At 40.4% G+C, this 25,917-nt stretch overlaps 1 protein-coding gene across 2 annotated transcripts in view; it reads left to right on the forward strand.

Annotated features, from left to right (window-relative positions):
- Positions 1-460: 460 nt before the first annotated feature.
- Otc (ornithine transcarbamylase) overlaps positions 461-25,917 on the forward strand; it is a 66,758-nt gene continuing 41,301 nt past the window's right edge. Inside the window, exons 1-3 of one of the 2 annotated variants that reach the window (XM_038316962.2) lie at positions 461-685; positions 17,595-17,733; positions 19,385-19,466. In XM_038316962.2, coding sequence (XP_038172890.1) covers positions 609-685; positions 17,595-17,733; positions 19,385-19,466 — 298 coding nt within the window. In that variant the 5' untranslated portion in view covers positions 461-608. The remainder of the gene's footprint in view (positions 686-17,594; positions 17,734-19,384; positions 19,467-25,917) is intronic. The other variant, XM_038316963.1, reaches the window with a different exon arrangement.

The raw sequence follows: 25,917 nt of genomic DNA on the forward strand, positions 1-25,917 counted from the left end.
TATTATGTGCAAGACATAAAAGGAACCCTGGGACTGAGATCTTTTCATTATTCCTCTATGCCTCTATGCTCTTTGCCATGGAAACCCAACTTCCAGTCGACCCTCTTTCTATTTGTTTCTGTGGAAAGGCTGGGAGTGGCAGGTAAGAAAGCTAAATCAACAGGAATTCTCAGGGCTGTCATATCTCCATCTGGGGTTTTGTGCTGCCAATTCCCATTTTCTGAATGAGTTATTTCTGTGTCCCTTCGCAGCAGCCAGCACTGCAGTGCCTTGCATATATTACATGCTCAATGGATACTTGTCATCTGATTTTATACAAGCAAGTGACAGCATAAATACATTATGAAAAAACGAAGAGCTTAGGCTCTGAAAGAGTTAGGATTTTTTTTTTCTTTAAAAACAACACCAGAGTTAGGCTTAAAGTTCAAGTGGCCCCGCACGCACCCTGGCCTGCTCTGTCTCTAAGCAGGCTGATCTGATAAGGTGCTAGGACCTTTGCTCCCTCTCTTCAACTGAAAGCATTCTCAGCTTGCCAGTGGCCCCCACTGCCTGACTGGCTGAGGAGCTCTCCAGAGCAGAGATTTCCTCCTTGGCACGAGCAAAAGAAGATGCTGTCTAAGTTGAGGATCCTGTTCAACAATGCAACCCTTAGAAAGGGTCACAATTCCATGGTTCGAAATTTCCGGTAAGTGACAGAGAATGGGATCTGGTCAGTCCTGAATGCTGGGATTATGTTCTGCAGGGGAGTGTACACAGTGCTTCTTTCTGCTGAGTAAATGTATAAGACATCTCTAATTCTAGCTGAGTTTTCATCTCTCCGTCGTTGTGATGTTGATTATACCAAGCTAACCAAGGCAAGTACAACAGACTAAATGTTCTTGACATCTTCCATCCGAGTACATTCTAAATGAGCTACTGGCTGAAGGAAACTAGAGGCTGGAATTTACAAGGGCCTTCTACTCTTACTTGGTTTTTCTGGAAAACAATGTGTCTCTCTAGGGTGTCGGGACTAATTCAGTTCTAAAAAGACAAAAAAAAAAGCTTCAAATGTAAGTGAAGTGAACACTTGCAGAAGCTTAAGGATCTGTGGCTATGGTATCTACAACTGTTTTTTCTTTTATGTACAGCAAAAGAGTGTGTTTCCAATGAATTCATTACAAAAGCTTATCTACTGACCTCTGACAGTCACGGAGCACATGGGTGAAGTTGGCATGCCATGTGCCAGTGGGGGGCAAGAGGAGTTAGCTGATTAGCAAAGCCGTCAGGGGCAGAAAGCTTCCAGAATAGTTGTTTGATGACAATCAGAATTTTGCCAGAGCCATTTTGCACTCTAAACCTACCAGCAAACGATTACTAAGGGGAGGTTCCTGTTGGCAGTTTTCTCTCACTATTAAGAAATGAATGTATCTCTTGCCAGGCAGTGGTGGTGCACACCCTTTAATCCCAGCACTTGGGAGGCAGAGGCAGGTGGATCTCTGTGAGTTCGAGGTCAGCTTGGTCTACGAGAGCTAGTTCCAGGACAGGCTCCAAAGCTACAGAGAAACCCTGTCTTGAAAAACAAAACAAAACAATCCCCCCCCTTCCAAAAAAAAAAAAGTTTCTGTCAGTCAGTTCGTGGTGGTGGTACATGCAGTTAATCCCAGCACTCAGGAGCTTTAGGCCAGCTTGGTCTACAGAGTGAGATCCAGGACACTAAAGGCTACAACCAGTGAAACCCTGTCTTGAAAAACAAACGAACAAAAGAAATGTATCTGTGACAGTGGTCCGTGGGCTTCCTTGCTCTCAATTACCTGATAGGGTCCACTGGACTCCATCTTTGGCACCCCTTCTTTGGTATACCGCTCTCAGGTGCAAGACTAATGTTATACATTATATTGTAAATGAATCCCATGTTATCAGTCCAGCTGTGAACTTAAGTCATCTAGTCATGCATTCTTTTATTTTATAGATAGATAGGATAAGTGGAGCCCAGGGAGAGTGCGTGTCTTATCAATTAGTGCCAGAGGCACATCATTTAAATAAATCCTTTAAAACACCTGGTGGGGAGGGGAGGAAACCTTCAGGTTTTAACAAGCTATGGAAATAATCCCTGAAAGTATAATCTCCCCTGAGGTTTTGGAATCTGTAGCGATGGCCTCCAGCCTTGGCAGCATTACTAATTGGCTGCATGACCTCGAGCAAGTCACTGAATGTTTCTGCAATGCACTTCACCTACAAAATGGATGGGGCACAATATATGCTCTCTATTATAGGGTATTTCAATCACTCATTCAACAAATACTTATTGAGTCCCCAATTTGGTCCACTCAGTATGCATTGTGTTTGAGCAGCAATGGTAGATAAGGCGTGCTAGCTAGTTTTAGGTTCACTTGACACAAGCTAGAGTTAGCTGAGAGGAGGGACTCTTAACTGAGAAAATGTCTCCACAAGATGGGGCTGTAGGCAAACCTGTAGGGTATTTTCTTAATTAGTGATTGATGAGAAAGGGGCCAGCCCATTGTGGGTGGTGCCAGGTCTGGGCTGGTGGTCCTAGGTTCTATAAGAAAGCAGGCTGAGCAAGCCGTGTGAGCAGGTCAATCAACAGCAGCCCTGAATGGCCTCTGCACCTACTTCTGCCTCCAGGTTCCTGTCCCGTTTGAGTCCTCGTCCTGACTTCCTTCAGTGCAGAACAGCGCTGTGGAAGCATGAACTAAACAAACCTTTTCTTACCCAAGATGCTTTGGCCATGGTAATTTCATCACAGTAATAGAGATCCTAATCACTACATAAAATATTTTATTCCAGTCACATAACGTCACGCTCTAATGATAATTGAGATAATTTGTGCAAAACCTGTAGAGTAACAGATCAATGCTCGCTGTTTTTCACTCCACCTCACTGGGTAACATCAGATAAAAAGGTGGTTCCCTTTTACTTTATAGTTTTCAGCAAAAAAAATCACTGAATCTAAATATGGTGAATAAACAGCCAATGCTTTGAAATTAGATATACTTCCTTTTTAGCAGGTTCTATGCAACCTTAATTTTATAATCCTAGCAGGTTGAATTTTATAAGAAAAACCTCTCGCAAATAGTTGTCTTCTTTGTCCAGTACTAATATTCTCTTATTTGTATCTACTAACCTCAGTACTAATATTCTAAAATCCTAGTTAGCCATCTCTAAAGGCAAACAGGATATGGAGCAAAATCAGCTGAATTAGTCCCAAACTGTACTGGCTTTTTGAAAATACTAGTGTCATCTAGATTTTTGAGAAAATGAATGGTATATGTCCCATGAAAAAGAAGAGAGTGCTATGTGATGGTTAATCTCTTCAACTGGACTGGACTGAGTAGCTAGCATCTAAGATATTAGGAAAGCATAGCTCTAGTGTGTCAGAGAGGGTGAATTCATTAGGAAAACTTGCCTATTCTCTCTGCTTTCTGGCCACCATCAGGTAAGCTGCTTTTCTATGATGCATTGTTTCAAGCACAATAAACTGAACTTCCTGAGATGACTTTCTCCCGTAAGTTGTTTCTATTGTCTCCTTAATGGCAATGACACAAAAGCTATGGACACGCCCTGAAAGGCTCTGCATAGTGTATTCTCATGTAGTATGTGCATTTGGTATTCCTACTGCTTTGTTTAGGCACACTAGCTACATTGAGATTAATTCCAAACTGTCAGTCTCTATCATGACTCTCAGACTTTGACAAGGCTCCTTGATAACAGAGGGATGCTCCCTGTAAACATTGTCACACTTTTGCTTTGATTTTCTGCCTTCACCCAAATTTGAGTTCTTTCTCTCTTTTCCATCTCTGGGAGAGGAGGGTCCCTGTTACACAGCATACCATATGAATTTACCACTAGAGACTAACGGGAAATATGTGATTAGGATTTTGGCAGTGCCGCAAAGCTGAGATTTAATAGAAGTGTATAGTCATATACTGCAATGTATGTGATAAAATAATAGCCAAAGTGATACTGAAACCATCTACGCAGACACCTGGATCAATCAATTTTAGCCAATTAATTTTTTTCTTTTCATTTTTTTTCAAAATCAATAGGGTCAGACACGAAGAATGGCGAAAACAGCAAATCATCAGGCACCCTATCTCACGCACAAGGCTGTGGAGCCTGGCTAGGGCTGGAGAATAGTGCTCTATGATTTGTCGCCCGTTAGGAAAACCACTTATGGCTTTTAAAGAAACCACTAAAAATCTCTTTCTTTGTCAGAGAAGACCAATTTATAAGTGCACTTCAATTTCATCTTCCAAATAGAAATTTCTTCAGAGAATATTGAGCTAAGCCAGCCAATTCTGTGGAGGTTATGGGTTGGAGGCGGAGGTGACTGCTTTTCGGGTCTTTCATTCCAGACCTCCACAAGGACTCACATGACTCATTATTATGTTTCCATTGTCCCACACATACTTGCACCCATACACACACGGACACCCAGATGAAGTGATCCTAGACACTGCGTAGAGGAGAGGCAAGCATGAATGATCTTTGATTGTGTTTTAACGTCAAAATTCAAATGATTTCAAACACTTTTCCTATTGTGACCTCAAAAACGCATACAAGGCATGGGACCAAACTGGAATGGCCAACAGTGGATCTTCCCCATCTACCACTTAGTAACTTAGTTAGAATAATGGAAACCACATATTTTTAGCACTCTCGTGTTAGGAAAAGTCTTCAGGATTTTAGCAATAGGTCCACACAAAGCTGGTGCTGGTCTCTATTCTTCAGTTCTCAAAGAAGTACCACAATTTTTCAATATCGATGTTCTAAGATGTTTTTAGAAATAGTCACTGAATTATCAACAATCATTTACAGCACATGTGTGCATATAGCAACAGTAAGGAAGATTTCAAATAGTTTTGTTAAAATTATTATAACTGCTAGTAATAAAGGTTTTAAATTTGGATAATTTTAAATGGATCCAAGGGGATCCATTCAAGAGCTTTGTGAAAATGAAGCCCCTCGACTGCTTTCTACTGTACCCTTTTAAGAAAGAAGGTGAATGGAATTTAAGCTGGCCATTGTAAATTCTTGTGGTTATTAACTTTATTGATGTTGTGAAAGAGAAAGACATGAAGAACCATTGACTTAGTTTCCTGACTCAGCTTTTCCGAAAAGAAATTGACGCCAGAGGTGGCAAATGACCTCCTCAAGGTCATAGTTTGTTCCTGTGCCTAGGACTGCAATTCAACTACTTAAAAGTAATTACTCAACTTTGAAACTTTGAATCCTCTAAATTGACGATACGGACCAACCCACAATGGTTCAATATCCTTTTTCAGATATAGCCAGAATATGTCAATAAATAAAGAAAAATAAGGAAATATATATTGACTTTCACATTACTGCAAAGTTAAAGAAGCATCAAAATCTTAATCATGAGGCCCATTGGCTCTCTCTAATGTTTCCAAAAGCTAAAGCCTTCATTAAGTTCTCTGGAGGGATCAGAGGGTCACTTAACAGGCAGGGTTTTCCTTCTCTGGAAAAGTCAGTTTCTAACTGAGCACATTTTATACAAATCAAGCAGTTTCTCTTTCAATGAAATACAGTTTTTCCAAGAACACATCCAAGTCGTTGTCCCCCACCCACCCACCAATTAGTCTGTCAGAACTGGAAAATGTAGACTGTAGTGATGAAAGGCTTTTTGCTGCCAGTAGCCCGTGCACTTCCATTTTCTAGTGAGAAAGACACTTAGGTAAACCTCATATGTGACTCTTTGCTAAGCTTCTTAGAAGTTAGTGATTTGGGCTTAAGAAGGCTCTTCATTTATTTTTTTTTTCAAATGGCGTAATTTGAGGAACTAATTGTGCTTTTTTTTTTCAAAGGCTCTGGCTCTAATTAGACTGCAAATTGGTTTTTAAATCCTATTTTATTTTACATTTGAATCGACACATACTATTTGTATATATTTGTTACAAGGCACAAAATATTGAGACTCGTGTATATGAATCTAATATTGAGTAAAGCCCAACTACAGGTTATTCGTACACATCATCTTGATAGCATTGATGGAAAATCTGTACATAATTCTCATTTGCCCCAATGGTTTGCTCTTTCTGTTATTTGTGAGCGGAAGAATGATAATGTGGGATTCTAGCTGGAACTCATTGGCAGGGAGCTTCCTGGCATGCACAAGGCCCTGGAAATTCCCCATATTTCAATAAGATAAAATAAAATGTATTTCTAAAAAAAGGAGAATGATAATGTAGCTTCATTCTGGTTTGAGAAGTGATTTCTTGTTTAATTTTCGTCTCTTTCTTATATGCTTTAGCACAATAAAGGTAAATAGTTCGTGGGAAACATGAAGAGTGGTTTGTGTGGTGCTGGAAAGAGGGCTCAGTTGCCAGGAGCCTGTACTGCTCTCGCACAAGACCTAAGTTTGGTTCCTAGCACAGACATCTGGCAGCTTACAAACACTTCTAACCCCAGCCCCGGGGAACGAGGGTCCCTAGGCCAAGCAGGAACCCGCATTTCCATGCACATACCCCTTCCACCAGCCACACAAACAAAAATGAAACAAATCTCTTTTGAGAAAGAGTGATTCTTGCCTTAGTTTGGGTTCTCCTGAGCTAGAGCAGGCTGTGTCTGATCAGAATTGGGACTTAGTAACGCTGTCAGCACCTTTACCTGACTCATTCACCCCAAAGAGGACAGTGTTGAACAAGGACTAGGAAAAAAACGAGCGTTGTGTCTCACTCAGTTCTTTCAATATGTCCCAATTATGGAGCGCTTGTGCTTTTCTCTAATTTGTGTTAGCTTAGGAAAGAGGTATGGCAGTTTCATTTTGCAGCTAAGGCAAGTTCTATGAGCTGATAATAAACAGGATAGGAATTAAACTAAGGCCATTGTGTTTGCTTTCCTTTCAATGATAAATTTTCCTGGTTAGTTCTTGGTATCTACGAAAAACAACTTTTTTTTTCCCAAGCTAACATTTCCTGCCCCACCTTCTGGATAGAATTCAAAGATAATGACTGCTGTAATTAATTTTCAATGGTATAAACAGGTTGAGGTACGTTTATTTAATCTTAATCATTTTTTCTAGTCAATAAGTCCTAACATATTGGTGTCTCAAAATGTAGCATATCTATTTATCTATATTTTTGGCCCAGAGAACCATTTCAATTTATTCTGTCCAAAAGGGGCTTGTGGCCCACTATTGCCATGCTTAAAATTCAGCCATCTTGGTGTGGTGGGCACACATTGATCCCACCTGTTTTTCCCATTAGGATTTTAGATCTGGGCACCTGACTTAAAGAGATATGCCTTAGGATGTACTCTCATTTCTGAATCCACGCCCATTCATTGTTCTCAGTAGATCAAATCCTGTGACCGAGTAGCTGAGTCCTAGGGGAGTCTCAGCTTCAGCAGTATTCTAGGCTACAATTCATATTTTCCATGCCTCACAAGTCTTTGAGTTGAATCCACATGAAATTGTAGAACAAACAACTGGCTATGAAATTGTTGCTTGTGCCTCTGTTCGAAAGACACTAATTACAAAGCCAGAGCAACTTAAGGAAGAATAATTTATCGACTTAAATGCAGAGAATGGTTGGGAGGAAAGAACAAAGTTGCCTGTGAGGTAGTGATACTGACGGCACCCTTGATATTAAAAAATTCTGAGATAATATACAGCATCGAAAGTGCAAAGGATAAATCACTAGAAGTTAATCCAGTCTGAGGAAGGAATATGGCAATTCACCAAAGATTAGAAGAGAGCCTTGCTCTGTTTGAAAAGACTGTATATATATATATATATATATATATATATATATATATATAAAATCTAGCACTGTGAAATCATAAAGGAAGAAAGCATTGCGAGTTTCACCGTTCCTTTCAGAGTGGCAATGTGCTAGAGACACATCTGCTGTGATGCTTTTGCAATTCTCTACGTTTACGGTGGACAATAGGAGAGCTTTTAATGCTCTGGCAAGGAGTTTTTAGGAGTCACAGAACAATAGTGATTTTCCCACTAATTATTAATGTTGGTTTGTACTGTTTCAGATTTAATGGTTATTTATTACCTAACACTACCATGCTGAGGTAGAAAACACTTTGCATGTTTTCTAAAGCTAGCTTTGGAGGCTTTTACACTAAATGAATTAAGCCGGTCACTGAAGGACAGCTAGGACATAATTTCACAGACCTACCACACCAAACCTAGCCCATCTTAGAGGAACAGAGACTACAGCAGTGATTGTGAGGCCAGAGAATGAGGCATATGAATATAAAGTTTGGGTTATGCTGCGCAAACAAGTTCTGAATGTTCTCTACGGTGCAGTAGTTGTGATTACTAAGATGGTATTTTCCACATCAACATTTGCAAAGAGACTAGATTTCCTTACTGCAAAACAAAGGCAAAGACACGGGGAGTCTCTGGTCAGGAAAGTGCGGCTGCTAACGGTTGGTACTAGGACAGTCTCTGCGCAATGAGAGTTAGGGCAGCATTATCAGCTGATGCTGTGGAAAATCAAGCTTGTGGCATACAGAGAGTCTTATGTCCCCCACACTCTATGAGAAAAAATAGCGACTTCTGCTGTATATACACTTACAGATTAAAGGGTTTTGGCCAAAAGATAGACAGACATGTTTGCCTACCACTTGTACATTAGTACTCAACTTTTCAGTCAGTGGAGAAATATCAGTATCAGCATCTTACTATGAATCTCAATCGCAAGACATTGACACTAGCCTTAAAGATGGGATTTAACACATACAAGAACAAATATTAGGAAGACCTGGAGACCCTAAACCTCCTCCAACCTGTCTTTTTTTTTAAAAAGAAGGATAATAAGATCAAGAAGTTAGAAGCTTTGAATTACTAAAAGGCATTGATCCTCTTTTCTGTTTTCTTTCATAGAAATTAGGAAGAAAATGTAAGGTGTTTGAAAAAGAATTTGTCCTTTTCATTTCCAAATCTATTTCATGAAATTCAACCAGAAAAATACCTATTTAAAGCCTATGACTATTATTATTATGATGATTATGATGATGATGATGATGATGATGATGATACCCACAGAGGCTTGAAGAGAATGCTAGATCCCCTGGAACTGGAGTTGTCAATGTTTCTGAGGCATCACGTTGGTGCTAGGGATTTAATCCGGCTCTTCTAGAAGCTCAGCCAACACTCCTGACTAGAAGCTGAGCCACCACTGCATCCCCACTCTATGGCTTTCTTCTTGTTGTTTGTTTGTTTAATGAAACTGGGAATCATACAATTGCTCAGGAGTTAGAAAATATATACCAAAATGCTTCAGAGGATGGTAGGAAGAGCTAGGCAGTTGATCCTTTAAGAACACAGGGTTGGAAACCCAGCTTTTGTGTACTCTAAAAATAACCAGAAGACTGAGCTTGAATGCCAGGCCAAAAGTAAAGCTTTCAAATGAGCCCCAAAATCAAAAACACCAACGATAGCCTTTGCTGGAGAGGATGTGGAGTAAGGGGAACACTCATCCATTGCTGGTGGGAATGCAAACTTGTACAACCACTTTGGAAATCAGTGTTGCGGTTTCTCAGGAAATTCGGGATCAACCTACCCCAGGACCCAGCAATACCACTCCTGGAAATATACCCAAGAGATGCCCTATCATACTACAAAAGCATTTGTTCAACTATGTTCATAGCAGCATTATTTGTAATAGCCAGAACCTGGAAACAACCTAGATGCCCCTCAATGGAATAATGGATAAAGAAAGTGTGGAATATATATATACATTAGAGTACTACTCAGTGGTAAAAAACAATGACATCTTGAATTTTGCATGCAAATGGATGGAAATAGAGAACACTATCCTGAGTAAGGTAACCCAGACCCAAAAAGATAAATATGGTATGTACTCACTCATTAGTGGATTCAAGCCATAAATGAAAGACATTAAGCCTATAATTCATGATCCTTAGAGAAGCTAAATAGGAAGGTGAGCCCCCCCCCCAAAAAAAAACCATGTAGTTATCCTCCTGGATATTGGAAGTAGACCAGATTTCCAGGCAAACATGGAGAGCTTGGGAGTGGGGGTAAGGGGAGATGGGGAGAGAGAAGTGAGAAAGGGAGGATGGGGAGAACTTGGGGGAATGGGACAGTTGGGATGGAGGAGGAGTGGATATGGGAGCAGGGAAGTATATATCTTAAGGGAGCCATTTGAGGGTTGGCAAGAGACTGGACTCTAGAGGGGTTCCCAGGTGTCCAAGGAGATGTCCCCACCTTGTTCCTTGAGCAGCTGAGGAGAGGGCACCTGAACTGGCCCTATACTATAGGTACTCTGATGAATATTTTGCATACCACCATAGAAACTTCATATGGTGATGGTTGGAGATAGAGACAGAGACCCACACTGGAGCACTGGACTGAGCTCCCAAAGTCTAAATGAGGAGCAGAAGGAGAGAAAACATAAGCAAGGAAGTCAGGGCCTTGAGGGGTGCTCCCACCCACTGTGACGGTGGGGCTGATCTAATGGGAACTCACCAAGGCCAGCTGGACTGGGTCTGGGAACTCACCTAGGCCAGCTGAACTGGGTCTGATGGAGCATGTGATCAAACAGGACTCTCTGAATGTGGCTTACATGGAGGGCTGACTGGGAAGCCAAGGACAATGGCACTGGTTTTGATTCTACTCCATGTACTGGCTTTGTGGGAACCTAGTATGTTAGGATGCTCACCTTCCTAGACCTGGATGGAGGGGGGAGGACCTTGGCCTTCCCACAAGGCAGGGAACCCTGACTGCTCTTTGGACTGGAGAGGGAGGGGAAGGGGAAAGGGGGAAGGGAAATGGGAGGAGGTGAAAATTTGTAATAATAATAATAATAATAATAAAGAAAAAAATCATAATTTCCATTTTTAGCTAGATTTTTGACTTTGAATATAGGGAATTCCTGATGAGAATAAAAGAAAAAGATTTTGTGGCAAATATGTAGACAATGAAATAAATATTTAAAAAATAAAATAAAATAAAATGAGCCCAGGAGTTTGTTTTCCTGTTGTTGTTAAGTATGAATCCAACAGCTATAGTGGCATTTTCCATATTCCATGAAACACAGGAGGTGGAGTTTTCCAACAGAACATTTTATGCTTTAAAAATAATGTTGGATCTTAGCTGGGGTCATCCTTGTGGATGCCTGGGACTTTCCCTAATTCCAGGTTTCTTTCTAGCCCCATAATGGCTCCCTCGATCAAAATAGCACTTTCCTTGCTCTCCCTCTCTGTCCTTTCCCTATCTAGATCCTCTCTTTCCCTCATGTTCTCCTACCCCTTCCCCTTGTCTTCCCCTTCCACCCTCCCTTCTCCCCCCACCCCCATGCTCCCAATTTTCTCAGGAGATTTTGTCTCTTTTGCCTTCCCAGGGGGAATTCATGTTTGTTCCTCTTAGGGTTCTCCTTGCTACCTAGTTTCTCTGGGGTTGTGGATTATAGGCTGGTTAACCTTTGCATTATGTCTAATAGCCACTTATGAGTAAGTACATACCTTGTGTCTTTCTGGGTTTGGGTTACCTCACTCAGGATTTTTTCTAGTTCCCTCCATTTGCATGCAAATTTAAAGATATCTTTTTTCCCCCGCTGAGTCTCCATTGTATAAATGTACCATATTTTCTTTATGCATTCTTCAGTTGAGGGGCATCTAGGTTGTTTCCAGGTTCTAGCTATTATGAATAATGCTTCTATGGACATAATTGAGCAAATGTCCTTGTAGTATATCATTTAGGTATATACCTAAGAGTGGTATTGCTGGGTCTTGAGGTAGGTTGATTTCTAACTTTCTGAGAAACTGCCATACTGATTTCCAAAGTGGTTGCACAAGTTTGTCCCACCAGCAATGAATGAGTGTTCCCCTTAGTCTACATCCTCTCCCGCATAAGATGTCATTGGTGTTTTTGATCTTAACCATTCTAACAGATGTAAGATGATATCTCAGTCATTTTGATTTGTATTTGCCTGATGACTACATGTAGTCAGAGGCTGCTCATTCTTTCCCGGCTGCTCATAGCCAAAATAATTACACTGCTTGGCCAATCACTTGAGCGTATTGCTAGCTAGATCTTATATCTTAAATTAACCCATTGCTATTATTTTATATTTTACCAAGAGGCTCGTGGTTTACCAGTAAATACATGGCATCTCACTGACTCTGCTTTCTTTCTCCCAGCATTCAGTTTAGTTTTCCTGCCTAGCTCTACTCTGCCCTATCACAGGTCAAAGTTGCTTCTTTATTCATTAACCAATAAAAGCAACACATATACAAAAGGACTTCCCACATCAACTAAGGCTGTTGAACAATTCTTTAAGTGTATCTCAGCCAATTGAGGTTTTTTTTGTTGAGAATTCTCTGTTTAGATCTGTACCCTATTTTTTAATTGAATTATTTGGTATTTTAAGGTCTAGTTTCTTGAGTTCTTTATATATTTTGGAGATCAGTCATCTATCTGATGTGGGGTTGGTGAAGATTTTTTCCCATTCTGTAGACTGCTGTTTTGTCTTATTGACTGTGTCCTTTGTCTTACAAAAGCTTCTTAGTTTCAGAAGGTCCCATTTATTAATTGTTGCTCTTCAGTGTCTGTGCTACTAGTGTTATACTTAGGAAGTGATCTCCTGTGTCCATGCATCCAAGGCTACTTCCCACTCTCTCTTCTATGAGGTTTAGTGAGACTGGATTTATTTTGAGGTCTTTGATCCATTTTTTTTTTTTTTTTTGGTTTTTCGAGACAGGGTTTCTCTGTGGCTTTGGAGCCTGTCCTGGAACTAGCTCTTGTAGACCAGGCTGGTCTCGAACTCACAGAGATCCGCCTGCCTCTGCCTCCCGAGTGCTGGGATTAAAGGCGTGCGCCACCACCGCCCGGCTCTTTGATCCATTTTGGACTTGAGTTTTACGCATGCTTTCTTTTTTCCATTATATAATTTTTGCTTCTTTGTCAAAAATCAGGTGTTCATAGGTGCGTGGATTAATACCAGGGTCTTTGATTCTATTTCATTGGTCCACTTGTTTGTTTTTATGCAAATACCAAGCTGTTTTCATTACTGTAGCTCTATAATAGAGCTTGATATCAGGAATGGTGATGCCCCCAGAAGTTCCTTTATTGTAGAGGATTGTTTTGGCTATCCTGGGTTTTTCGTTTTCGGTATGAAGTTGAGTATTTTTCTTTCGAGGCTTGTGAAGAAAGACCCTAAACTATAATGGAGAGAGACAGAGAGCCTGAACTGGCCTTCCTCTGTAATCAGATTAATGACTACCTGATTGTCATCACAGAACTTTCATTCAGCAACTGATGGAAACATACTCAGAGATCCACAGTGAAACACTGGGCTGAGGAGAAGAGAGGAAGGAGTGAGGATATGAACAAAGGGGTGAAGACCATGATGGGGACACCCACTGAAACAGCTGACCTGACCTAATGGGAGCTCTCCAATTCTGGCCAGACAGGGAAGGAAGCAGCAGAGGACTAAACTAGGCCCTTGAAATGTGGGTGACAGTTGTGTGGCTAGGGCAGACTTTGGGGCCACTGGCCCTACTTCTCGAACTGGCTTTTTGGAGCCCATTCTCTTTGGAGGGATACCTTGCTCAGCCCTGATATGGTGTGTGTGGGGGGCTTGGTCTTGCCTCAAAATGTTTTGTCAGACTTTGTTGACTCCCCATGGGAAGCCTTGCCCTCTCTGTCGAGTGGATGGGGGTAGGGAGGAGGGGAGATGGAGGGAGTGGGAGGAAGAAAGGGAGAGGGAACTGGGATTGGTATGTAAAATGAGAAAAAGATGTTTTTTTTAAAGAAATAAATAATTTTTTAAAATTAAAAAAATAATGTTGGAGGAAACCTCAGGCAATATAATAGTAATGTGTTATCATAACAAGTAGAGCCAAAGGAGTTTACCATCTATAATCATATATTACCTTGATTATATTCCGGAAGAAAACATATTTTCAAAACTGCCCTAAATGTGAAGTAGTAAAGATTAAGCTACCACACCTCTATTCAAGACAGATTTAGAAAACCTGTTTTATAGAGCTCCGTAAGAATGGTGCAGTTGACCTTGGAGCTGCTTAAATATTAGTCAAAGCCTAACTTATCAACAACATCAAGCACTTATATATATGCTGATGGCGGAGAGATCAAATGCTTAAAAGAAATCCCACACTAGCTCAGAACTGAGTGATAGATAGTTATTTATATAGGGGAAAAACTTAAAAATCAGGATTCTTTGCTTGAACGGTGGATGGAGATGGCATCCAAAACAAACCGAAGGAGCAAACAGGAACCAGGTGGGAGGAGAGGAGAGGCAGCTTGCAGCCCAGGCAGTGTAAAAGGCCACGCCCCAGTAGGCGGGTAATTACCAGCTGTAAACCTTCCTGCAGCAATATGCCATGTATTTGTTAATATTATCATTACTTTAATATTATCAGAATCAAATGTATAACCAGATTTATTATGAATTCTAATTTTCTACATAAATATTATGACTTAAAGTTACCCAGTGGATGACTTACTAGCATGGAGATATTGTACACAGTTTTATATACTTTTAGCTAGGACTCCAGTAGAAGGAAGGAAGTGACACTTTGTTCTAGAAGCTTCTTAGCAAAATGTTTTGTATATTTAAAATTTATTTTTTAAGTATTTTGTTATTTTTGTTCTTTATATTTTACTTTTAATTTTTATTATGATTTGTTATATGCAATCTGTTACTATGTTAGCTCATATTATAAATAAGTATATATTTATATTCAAAATTCTTTATGAATATCTTTAAATTGTATGTGCATATGTGTGTGCCTGAGTGTATGTATGTATATCACATAAATGCAGAAGCCTGCAGAAGTAAGAAGAGGACATTAGATTCCCTGGAACTGGAGTTATGAGCATTTTGAACAACTATATGTGTGCTAGGAACAAAACCAGAGTCCTCTACAAGAAGAGTAAACAGTATAACCACTCAGCAATCTCTCTAACCCAAGGTTGAAAGTTAGCTAGAAATTTGAAAATCACTTTTAGAAAGAAATTCCAATTTGTAGAGTCTATTATTCATGTATTTTGTGAAGTTGAAGACAACCTCGCATCTCTGAAATAGGTGTATGGACCAAAATTTGGTTCTACACAAAAACTGAAAAAATGAACTTCTTTCTATATTTAGTAAATATACCATTAGTATTTCATATTAATACAGTCAACTAAATAGCCAACCCACCTACAACCTCTCAGTCCTGGTGTAATTACTCTTCTTTATCAACTGAAAACTTGGATATGTACAGTTCCTATCATGTTCTGAAAAAGATGTACTCACTTATTGAACTGTAGATGAACAAGTTAACTCTGCTAGAAAGTTATTTGGTAAAATTTGTTCATGCTGTCAGACATCATGACGTGGAATCAACAATTTGAGTGAATTTGTGATGTTCATACCCATGACCATGTCACTACTGCAAAAATGTATATATAAATCTCAACCGAATATATACCTAAATTCTTTCTTTATGATGGAACGCAAGCATGATCACTTTGTGACAGTTAGCTTGTGCCTAGTAAAAATTAATGTTTTGGTAAAAATTAATAGTTATGGTAAATCAATTTCCCTCAGTCTGTCATCTTTCTAATTAATATTCACCCCCTAGTGTGATAGACATCACTGGGAATAATTAAATAAAATTTGTCATTTTATACAATGATTACCTCAACGGGAATCAGCAGAATGCTAAAATAGGTGTATTTCTGTCTTGGTTTGTACCCGGGCCAAGCCAGTGCTGACTTTGCTCTCACTGAATCAGAGTGAGTAGTCAGAGTCCCCAAGGCAGACTTGTAGACAGACAAGAATCACTTTTATAAAATACGTTATTGCTAACATATTATAAAATGAGTTACAGAAACCAAGTGAAGGGGTGGGGATTAACAGAGGATTTTTTAAAAATATAGTAGTCCAGCCATCTTGACAGACCTCATCACAGAAGTCAAGATAAGGAAACAGCCTACATGTTTATTAATAGATGCATGGATTGAGATGTGTGGCACGTATGTACTCCCCCAAATATCATTCATACCATGAAATTCTGGCATTTGGTACAACACACACTAACCTAGAATACTATATATTATGTGAAATAAACCATGAATGGGAAAGACATATGCCCCAGAATCTTATTTGTATGCAGAATGTAAAAAAAAGTTGAACTCAGCTGGACAGTGGTGGTGCATGCCTTTAATGCCAACATTTGGAAGGCAGAGGCAGGAGGATGTCTGTGAGTTTGAGGCAAGCCTGGTATACAGAGCTAGTTAGTTCTAGGATAGTCAAGGCTACACAAAGAAACGTGTCTTGAAAAACAAAAAAAGGTTGAACTCAGAAACTGAGAGTAGAGCAGTGGTTAATGAGGGATGAGAGTTGTTCATCAAAGGGGACAAAATTAGGCAGGAAGAATAAGCTCTAGAACACACACATGCGGGGTAGGGGGAGAGATTAAAGAGGTACTTACTAGTTCACTGTCTTGATGGCAAAATAAAAGAGAACTCTATAATACAGTGGACCTGGTCGGGTCAAGCAATATGGAGTGCTTCCCTTGAGACAGGGTGGAATAAGAAAAAGAACTGGTAACATGACATTGTTTCTGATCATGACAAGAGATGTCCTGGAGAGGCATAACGATCTCATTGGGATGGTGGCGGCTGATAAACATAAAACCATTAATACCTGAGGAAATGCTTTTCTTCATATCCAAAACTGTTCTGAGAGAGTCTCTCTAGAGGACTCCCATAAATATAACACAAACAGTTGCCCTCAAACCCCTATGCCAATACTAGAAAGCTAGAACATAACTGATTTGCTCTCCTGTTGACCTCACCTTGAGCGACTGAAGGCAATGAAATGGAGCAACCAGGTCCTGGCTTGTCTTCTGCCAATAAAGGAGACCAATGTGAATCAGACATGAGCTGAAGGTAAAAGATGTCACCTTGCAACGGATTTCCCAAGCTTAAAAAAAGTGCTTATCATTGTTATATTATTATTGTTTATTAGTTTACTATCATTCTTCTGGGTGCAAAAATAACCAGAGAACTTTCAAAATTCTTTCTGCGTGGTACTAAAAAAAGCTATGTTTTCACCTACGGACAAAAGGAATGCAAGTCTTCACTCGTGGATGAAAGGAGTAGGGGTAAACAGCACAGTTTTCTCGTGTGCATTATAAGTCTTGCTTGCAAGAAGAGTAGATAAGTTTTACCTGGTGCAGCTTCTGCTGAGCACTGCTTTACATATCCTAAATAGTTTCATGTTCACAGTGGCGTCATAGAATTATTACACTCATTGTGTTGGTGAGAAACAGCTGCAGAGAGGTTGGGTAACTTGCCTCAAGTTGTATGATTTAGTAAGTGCCAAAGATGCCCATTCAGCTAATCCGAGCATGTCAGAATTCTATTTCTTTCCAGAAATTCTTCTTTTCTCTCAAACATAACAATTACTGGATATGTAAAATTGAAACCACAGCCATATCAGTTTTCCTAGCACTTTGTGAGAGACATGCTATACCATGTGATTTATTATGTTCGACTTCAAGAAATAGGCCAATGGATCACCCCACAGCACTGTCGTCTTGAATACATGTTGCCCTCTTCTGGACTTTCCCTTCTTTTCCAGGTGTGGGAAGCCGCTACAGAACCAAGTTCAGCTGAAAGGCCGTGACCTCCTGACCCTGAAGAACTTCACCGGAGAGGAGATTCAGTACATGTTATGGCTCTCCGCAGATCTGAAATTCCGGATAAAGAACAAAGGAGAAGTAGGTGACATTTCTTTCTTCCCTTCCATTACAAATCAATAGCCCTTTTGGAAGCAGCTTTCTAAGGCAGAGGGAAGCAAAATGCATTAAAATTCCTGAACGTTAGCTGAGTAATGAAACTTCAGGCAAGGTAATTGATTAGCACTGAGTGTACAGGCATGTAAATAAGCATGAAAAGCAGTTATTCTACGACAAGTCTTTTTTTTTCCCAGAAGAACGCTGAAATTCATTAGTAACTGGATCTGAAACTGAGAGATCATTTGTCTAGAAAGATTTTGCTCTTATGCGTCTCTTTTCTCTCTTGTGTTTTCTATCAGTTAAAACTTAAAGATGATGTATTGGTTTTTAAAAATACGTTTCTGTTCTGGAAATATAGCAGCTATGTCATTATTATGGTAATAGTCACAATGATGAAATTGTGTTTTTAAAAGCATTTCAATTATAAAGGAACAAGCAAATGCTAGCCAAATCGGGGAACAAATGGAATGTGGTGCCTAACTATGGACATTGTTCTGCATTTTGAGCAATTTCTGTTTCAAAATGCTAAATGAAGTGGCTTCAGCTAGAGGGCTTGCTTAATTGTGAAAGCATATTTGTGTTATGAATTTGTTCAAAAGCTGTTTGTTTGTTTCTGAGACTGGGTCTTGCTCTATACCTTTGACTGACCTGGAAATCGCTATGTAAACCAGACTGGCCTCAAACTCACAGAGATCCCCTGCCTCTGCCTCCCCAGTGCTGGGGTGTGTCACTTTGCCTGGCTCAAAGGCATTTAAAAATATTTTGTTTCAGGCTGAAGAAAGTTGATATGACTTTGGCTTTCTTATCTAGCTGGCTAGCTCTCCAAGCTCCGAAGAGGCTAGGTGATGCTCAGCGTTCTTGTGTGGATGCTCTTGTAGAAGACTTTTTATGCTTTGCTAACTGAAGACCAAAAGACCAGAGCGTATCCTAACAGGAAGTGTAATAACACAAGAGAAAGGAGAAAGAGCTCCACCCAGTACTCAAGCTCCCGTAGTGTTTTCAAATGACTTCCAGGAACAAAGCCTGTATGTTCTCTCATGTGGGAGACTGATGAATATGAAGTCTGAAAAACTGAGCTTCATCAGTGTCCTAAGTAGGACTCTTAGTGTCCCATGTGAGAGAGTAGGATCTTACTAGCTGAGAAAGTCACTCCGAATTCAGTATCTTCAGCATCTCTGGAAATTGAATGGGATTGCGATAGAGTTCAGTAAGATTATGGCTCCAGTGGGGAATGTTCTGCTGTGAATAAGCTCCCAAATTGAGCTCACTAATCAGCAGTAATATATGCCAGGCAGAGCAACATTCATCTGTAACCCTAGGTCTTTAAAGATGGAAAGAAGAGGATGGGGAGTTCAAAGCCTACCTCTGCTACATAGCAAGTTCAAGGTTAGCCTGGACTACACGAGAAACCTGTATCCAAAAGTAGTCTTAATTCCTAATTTCATGTTAATAAGCTGTGTGTATTGCATGTGAAATGCTTTTAAATTCAGTTTTTAAACAATATTGTGTCCATTTATTCTGAAGTAGTCGTTATTTGACCTGTATTTTTATTAGCATTTTGAAATACAATCCGTGATATTGGATAGGAAGTATACCTTGCATTTTAATTGTAATTTTTGTCCTTGGTTTTCAGTATTTGCCTTTATTGCAAGGGAAATCCTTGGGGATGATTTTTGAGAAAAGAAGTACTCGAACAAGACTGTCCACGGAAACAGGTGAGTCCACTGACCAACTCACACTTGGCTTGAAGAGCCAGCCGGAGGATCGGCACAAGGAAGGCTTCCGTCACTGGGGAGTTTGTTGTGGCTCTTTAGCAATCACAGAGAGCAGCTGTCTCACTCGGGGCAGCAGTGCAGGGGTGTCCTTCAATTCTTGTAAAAGCTATAGGCAGAAAGGCCAGCCTCATCTGTAGGACGGCTGTGAAAAGTTGACTAGCCACTTTAGCTATAGCTTCCCATGTGTGGCGAAATGTAAGTGGACACCAACCCTGAGGCCCAAAACTCCAGCTGAGAAATGGGTCTTTATACTCATGAATGTTTTCTTCTGTGCCTATTCTGTTAGATGATGGGAATTTACCTCTTCCGCATTCGACAGTCCTTATTTGTCTTAAGGTTTATTTTATGGATATCGGGTCTCCTTTCCCTGTCTCCAGTTATACCTAAGCCCTGGTGGATATTTGAATGTCTGGAAAGCTAGGCATCAGCTAGGGTGCTTGGTCATCAGGGCATTGCCATCTGATGTTTACACCGGAGCCTCCTGGGACCTTATATTTCTACTTTATATCTCCATTGGTTCTGCATTTTGCTGCAAGGTTTGTCTCACTCTGATTCTAAGACCTTAAGATTCTCTTGTCTTAGCTCTTGATGGTATGCCACACTTCTCTGGAACAGAGATACCTTAAGGCCACCTTTACCTAATTGTTCCTTTCTCAAAGACAGTGCCAAGGAACCCTGGAATATTTCTTGCCTCTCAGTGCTCTGTCTTAAGGGCAGAAAACAGATGTTCTCAGCACCAGAGTTCCTCAAACCCATGTGAGAATTTCATGTTCCCCATTCCTTGGAAGTTGGTCGTGGGAGCACATAGCATGTACAGTGACTAAGGTCTGCCTCTTTCTATTGCTGTTACCTCTTCTCTCATTCTCTCCTTGTTCCCCTCCCAGGTTCCTGTGTTAGAGGTCGCGTGAGGAAAAGAGGAGCTAGAAGCAAACCTGCTCTGCCTTCCAAATCTAGTACTACTGTCTGTGTCTAAAGCTGTTCTCTCCACAATGAGTTTCAAAAAGTTTATTTTGAAACTTACGAGCCACACATTACCTCTTCTCTTTTTCTCTCTATTTCTTCCCTATCAGACCTCCGTGCAATAGTGTCATCCAAATGAGCAATCAGGGTGGAGGAGGAAGTACCACATAAACATTGTCTGACTCTTCAGTCCTCCAATGCCTCCCCCTGCCTCACAAGCATCGGTGAGCACTTTTTCAAGCTTCCATGTGAGCTACTACTCTAGTACATGTAATTTGACCTCATAGTGATTAATAATGAAGTCCATCAAATAGATAGCCCCCCCCCCAAAGAATTTCAAAAGGATTAAGTGACCTCTAAGTTCACTCAGTAAAAATCGCACCAAGGTTTGGACCTCAAGACCACATTTCTTATTAAAATACTTCCCTTGCCCCTTGAGAGAAGGAAACGGGAAGAGGGAAATCTGTAAGATGTCACCTAATCTTAGAAGTCCCTGGAAGGAAACAGATGGCTCCTTTTTTTTTAAAAAAAAAATTTAAATCTGGCTCCTGGAAGACATTTCTTTGGCATTTGAGCGATTGTGGGGAGAACTGAATAAACTTGCCAGTCATTCTCAAACTCTGTTTCCTTCTAACACTGATTTTCTAGGAATCTGGCAGAATTTTATCTTATTAAAAATTTAGCCATTAGTACTTCAAGAGTACTTTCGGTGACTTAAAGAATTAGTATATAAAAACTGTTCAGTTTTTAATTTTTTAAGTGATTATGTTTTAGTGGTTCTACAATTTTCTGTTTAAATATTATACTTGATATTGCAATATCCCTGAATAGTTTCCTCCATAATGCTTTATTAAAGCCACCAGTAATGGTAAGAGTGAGGCTGTCACAGAGTTTGGATAATGACTCCGACAGTGCTCCCTATTAATTATATGGATCACCACACTTCGTCGTCATGACGACGCTAAGGAAGTGAGATAGAGGAGAGCAGGTTGATCTAGGTTCAGGAAATGACCAAGTCCACATAGCTAGCATATGGCAGACATGTGATCGGATGCAATTGTTTAAGTTTACTTTTTTAAGAAATCTAGTTTAATTGAAGTATGGGATGCTCACATTTTATTCTAGTGATATTGTTTCCGCAAATGGCACTCAGCACTTTGTTAGACTACAGCTGTCTCTGAAGAAGTGCTCTGAAACCTGCACAACATTGCAAACTCTATCAACAAATGCACGAGGACAGGAATAGTTGGTCTTTAAAATTTATGGTTCACAGGGTATTTGTTATGATCCTCCGTAAATCCCCTATGGGTCTAATTGGACATGGCATGCTGCCAACCAAACTCGGGAACAGACAAATTAGAGTGAGAAGCTGCCTTAAATGCTTGCAGAAATGACAAAGCCATGGCCAAACCAGTTCTGCTGAGTGCATCACTGGGGAACAGACACCAGGATCTTGTTTGAGGTATTTGTCACAGCACTGCATCCCCACCTCTGTATGTGCATATTAATGGTTGCACTTTGATATCATTTTCCAACACATACAGCATCCTTGCTATTTAGAATTAAAATAGTTTGTATCTCATTATCAGTTGCTGCCACAAAATTGTGCCATTCCCCAGGATGAGGCAATTCTTATAGTATCGTCCTTAAGGGTTCCATCTTAAGACCGAGGTTCAGGGATCCAGCAATGTTTCTACTTATTTCAGGAAAAAGACATGATTATCCACACATATTAATTGTTCATGAAACATGTATATTAAGTCTAGCAAACTTTTAGAGAAGTGTACAGATCACTAAGTATATGACAATTCAATGGATTCTTACAGTAAATGCATAATTGTAACCGATACCCAAGAAAGAAGAATGCTAACAGGACTCAGAAGCCCTTTGCATCAACCCTGTTTTTCCTTCCAGCCATTACTCATCCATGCAAAGATAACCATTATCTAGGCTTCTACTACAACAAACTAGGTGTGCCTGCTTTCAACCTTAGTATTAAAGGAACCATTCAGCATGTGCTCTTCTGTGTCTGGGTTCTCTGCTCTGCGTTATGTTCGTAAGACAACGTCCATGTCTTTGTGTGTAGCTTTAGACGATTCATTCTGCATCTCTCAGGGTATGGTTCCTTGGCAAACCAGGCAATTCTCCTGTGTATCTACTGGCAATTGTATTCTTTGATTGCAAATTAATTGAGTTGATAGATACATATTTTTTAAAATCCTAGTAAATGCAGTAGCTGAGAGAAAGACACACAGGGAATTCCAAGTGGTGGTTCTTCCCATTATTTAACATGAGCATGTCACGTCAAGGTGAAATTGAAGTTGGTACTGTAGCAGCTGTTTCAAATTCATCATCTTTATAAAGGTACCAATACGAAGATTGGGATTCTAGTCTGAAGCAGGGCATGGAGAGGTTAATGACTGCCTCAGATCTACCAGATAGAGGCATCAAATCCCTCCTATTTATACCGGATGGATTCTACTTACACCCTTTGCTCCAAAGCCCACAGGGAAATGTAAAGAAGAACAAAGAGAAACATAAGATTCGCTTTATTTTCTCAAATGAAAATTGAGAAATTAACAGGAGAAAAAACATTGAATGAAAATATATCTGGTATGAAAACAGGAATAAATATAAGAGGTAAAAAGATGTGTCTTATAAAAGGTGAGGGAGTGTGGAGACCCACCCTTCTGTCCTCTCCTCTGCCATGGCCACTCTTAGTGCTTTTCAAATCCTCTAACACCCTTTGAATACCACATCACCGCCCAGGCCTGATAAATTAGCAAATAGTCGACTTGTACCTTTGGATTGGGGTCTGAGTTTCTTTTTGACCAGTGAAAAAGAGAAACCCCTTCTCAGAAGCAGTATCTGACCCTGTTAGTCTTGTGTCAAGCCTGACACAAGCTAGAGTCATTTGGGAAAGAGATTCTCAGTTGAGAAAATACCTACATAAGATTTTCCTGTAGTCAAGTCTGTAAGGCATTTTCTTGATTAATGACTGATGGGGAGGGTCCAGCCCAATGAGAGTGCTGTCACCCCTAGGCTGGTGGTCCTGGGTGCTGTACGAAAGCAGGCCGAGCATATCATGGAGAGCAAGACAGCATGAAGTGTCCCCTCATCCTCTCCGCATCAGCTACTGCCTTCAGGTTCTTCCTCTGTTTGAGTTTCTGCCCTGACTTCCGTCAGCAATGAAGTGTGACTTCATCGCTGACCTCCGGAGTTGACTTCATAGATACTGCTGATTTGAATGTTGTAGTTTTTGTGCCCTCTTCATGGAAGAGCAACCATGAGAAACACATGGAACAACCCACACCAGAACAGCTAACCCAGGTGGGCTGCAGACACAGGACTGAAACACATGGTTATGCTGCATGCTGCTGTTGGTACACGAAGACACAGCTTCTGCCTCAGAGTAAGAGAGTTTATTCTGAAGGCAGATATGAGTGGCCATGTAATAGTCTCATAGCAACAGAGCAAAGACAGTTATGAGCCCTTTCAAATACAATGGTGGGTACCTCAGCTACAGCCATGGGAAAGCCTCTACTGTAGGCCTTGTATGCTGTTTTATGACATTCGTAGTCTTTGTGTAGGTGGAATTGAGGTGTCTGTTACACAATTCCAGAAGGGTTTACCTGGTACTCACCAAGATGTTAGGTTCCAAAGAGAAGTGGGCAATAAGTGCTCTTTAAAAAGCGAAGACAGCAGAAGATAAATTATCAATGGGCTCTGGACCTGCAATGTTCCAACTGCCCACAATTCTAATTCATCCATCAGCCTTGTAGAATGTTAAGTAGATGTCGCTTCTTTGGGGGCACTTCTGTGCACACTGCTGAGATGGCGAGTTCCTTACATAGCGATGTGACCGTTGCTAATTAATTGGGAGTTAATTGCTGGTACATTGACTCAGGTTCCTTAATCAAAGTCAATCTGTCCAGAGTCTTCCTCCCACCTTAGCAACTGGTCTAAAGATGATCCAATCACTGCAGTGCAGAGGACACAGTAAGATGAGCCAGTTTTGCCTTGGAGCTGTTCTTGTACATGTGAGACTCCAGCGAGAGAAGAATGGACTCAATAAGCCTGACCAAATAATCCGAAATCCTGTGTACCTCTGAGGGTCTCTGGTATGAACTTAATAAAAGGTTGAAATTGAGAAAAAAAACTAAAGTTTCTAATCTTTTCATCAACACTACGGAGGTTTGGGAAATGGGTCCTCTCTTCAGAGCGAATGTCCTTCCTTCCTTCACTCATAGAGTTAACAAGCGTTCCTGATACCCTTAATATTTGACAGTCTTTATAGGAAATGTTTGTGACTCACTCAACAGTAAACAAAGGATAGGGAACCCCCTTCTCTTATAGCACTTACTTTCTAGTGGGTACAGATACAACAAACAATAGACATAATCAATAAGCAAATTATAGAGCATGGTGAATGGCAATGCATACTCTCAGCACAGAGAATGGCTCTAATGACAAAGCAGAAAGCTTTGCATCATTATTGGAACCTGTGCTTTTACCCAGAATGAAATAGGCCACCTGAGAGTTCGGGGGAAAGGTAGACATACTCTAAGTTGCACTTTATAAGGTTACACTGACTACTCTGTTGAAAATGGACTGTGGGTGTGAGGGGTATGGAAACAATACAAAAGCAGTAAAATATATCAGTGTGGCAGGAGCTGTAGAGAGAGGAAGGCTAGCCCCAGTGTGGTAGTAATGAGAAAGATAAAAGGGATGAATTCTAAATATGTTTTGAAAGGAGATGCAAAGAAATTAAATTTACTTGGCAAAAGATGGGTGTCAAGGATGACTTCAAGATTTCTGCCTAGGAATGATGAAAGTTGCAGGTGGAACAGGTCGAAAGCAAATGGCCAGACATTCATTGTTGATTGTGTCGAGTTTGAGATGTCTGTTAGACATACAAAGAAAGATGTTGAAAAGCGCTTGTGAGTCTGGAGTTTAAGAGAAAGACCTGGAAAGAGGTGTTCATCAGCATAGAGAGAGTATTTGAAGCCAGAGAGCTTGATACAGTGAAGTTAGATTAAAAGAAGAGGACCAAGAACTAACCCTGGAAGACTCCAGTGTTTAGCAGTCAAGGAAAATAGTGGAAACCAGAAATCAAGACCAAGAAGGAATAATTGACAAACTAGATATAAAAGCAGGGAGGTGTAGTATCTTGGAGTTCATATAAAGGATGGTTATTAAGGAGAGACTGCTGTTCCATTTTGTTAAAGAAATTGAGACGAAAGGAGCAAAAGGAACAATGTGGAGGTCATGTTGATGTTGATGGGAGGAGTCTTGCCGCAGTGATGGCTAGCAAAGCCTCCCTTCAAGGGAGGGAGGGAGGGAGGGAAGGAGGGAAGGAGGGAGGGAACGAGGGAGGGAGAAAAATAGATGATAGATAGATAGATAGATAGATAGATAGATAGATAGATAG

Source organism: Arvicola amphibius, chromosome X, assembly GCF_903992535.2.
Source record: "Arvicola amphibius chromosome X, mArvAmp1.2, whole genome shotgun sequence".
NCBI lineage: Eukaryota > Metazoa > Chordata > Mammalia > Rodentia > Cricetidae > Arvicola > Arvicola amphibius.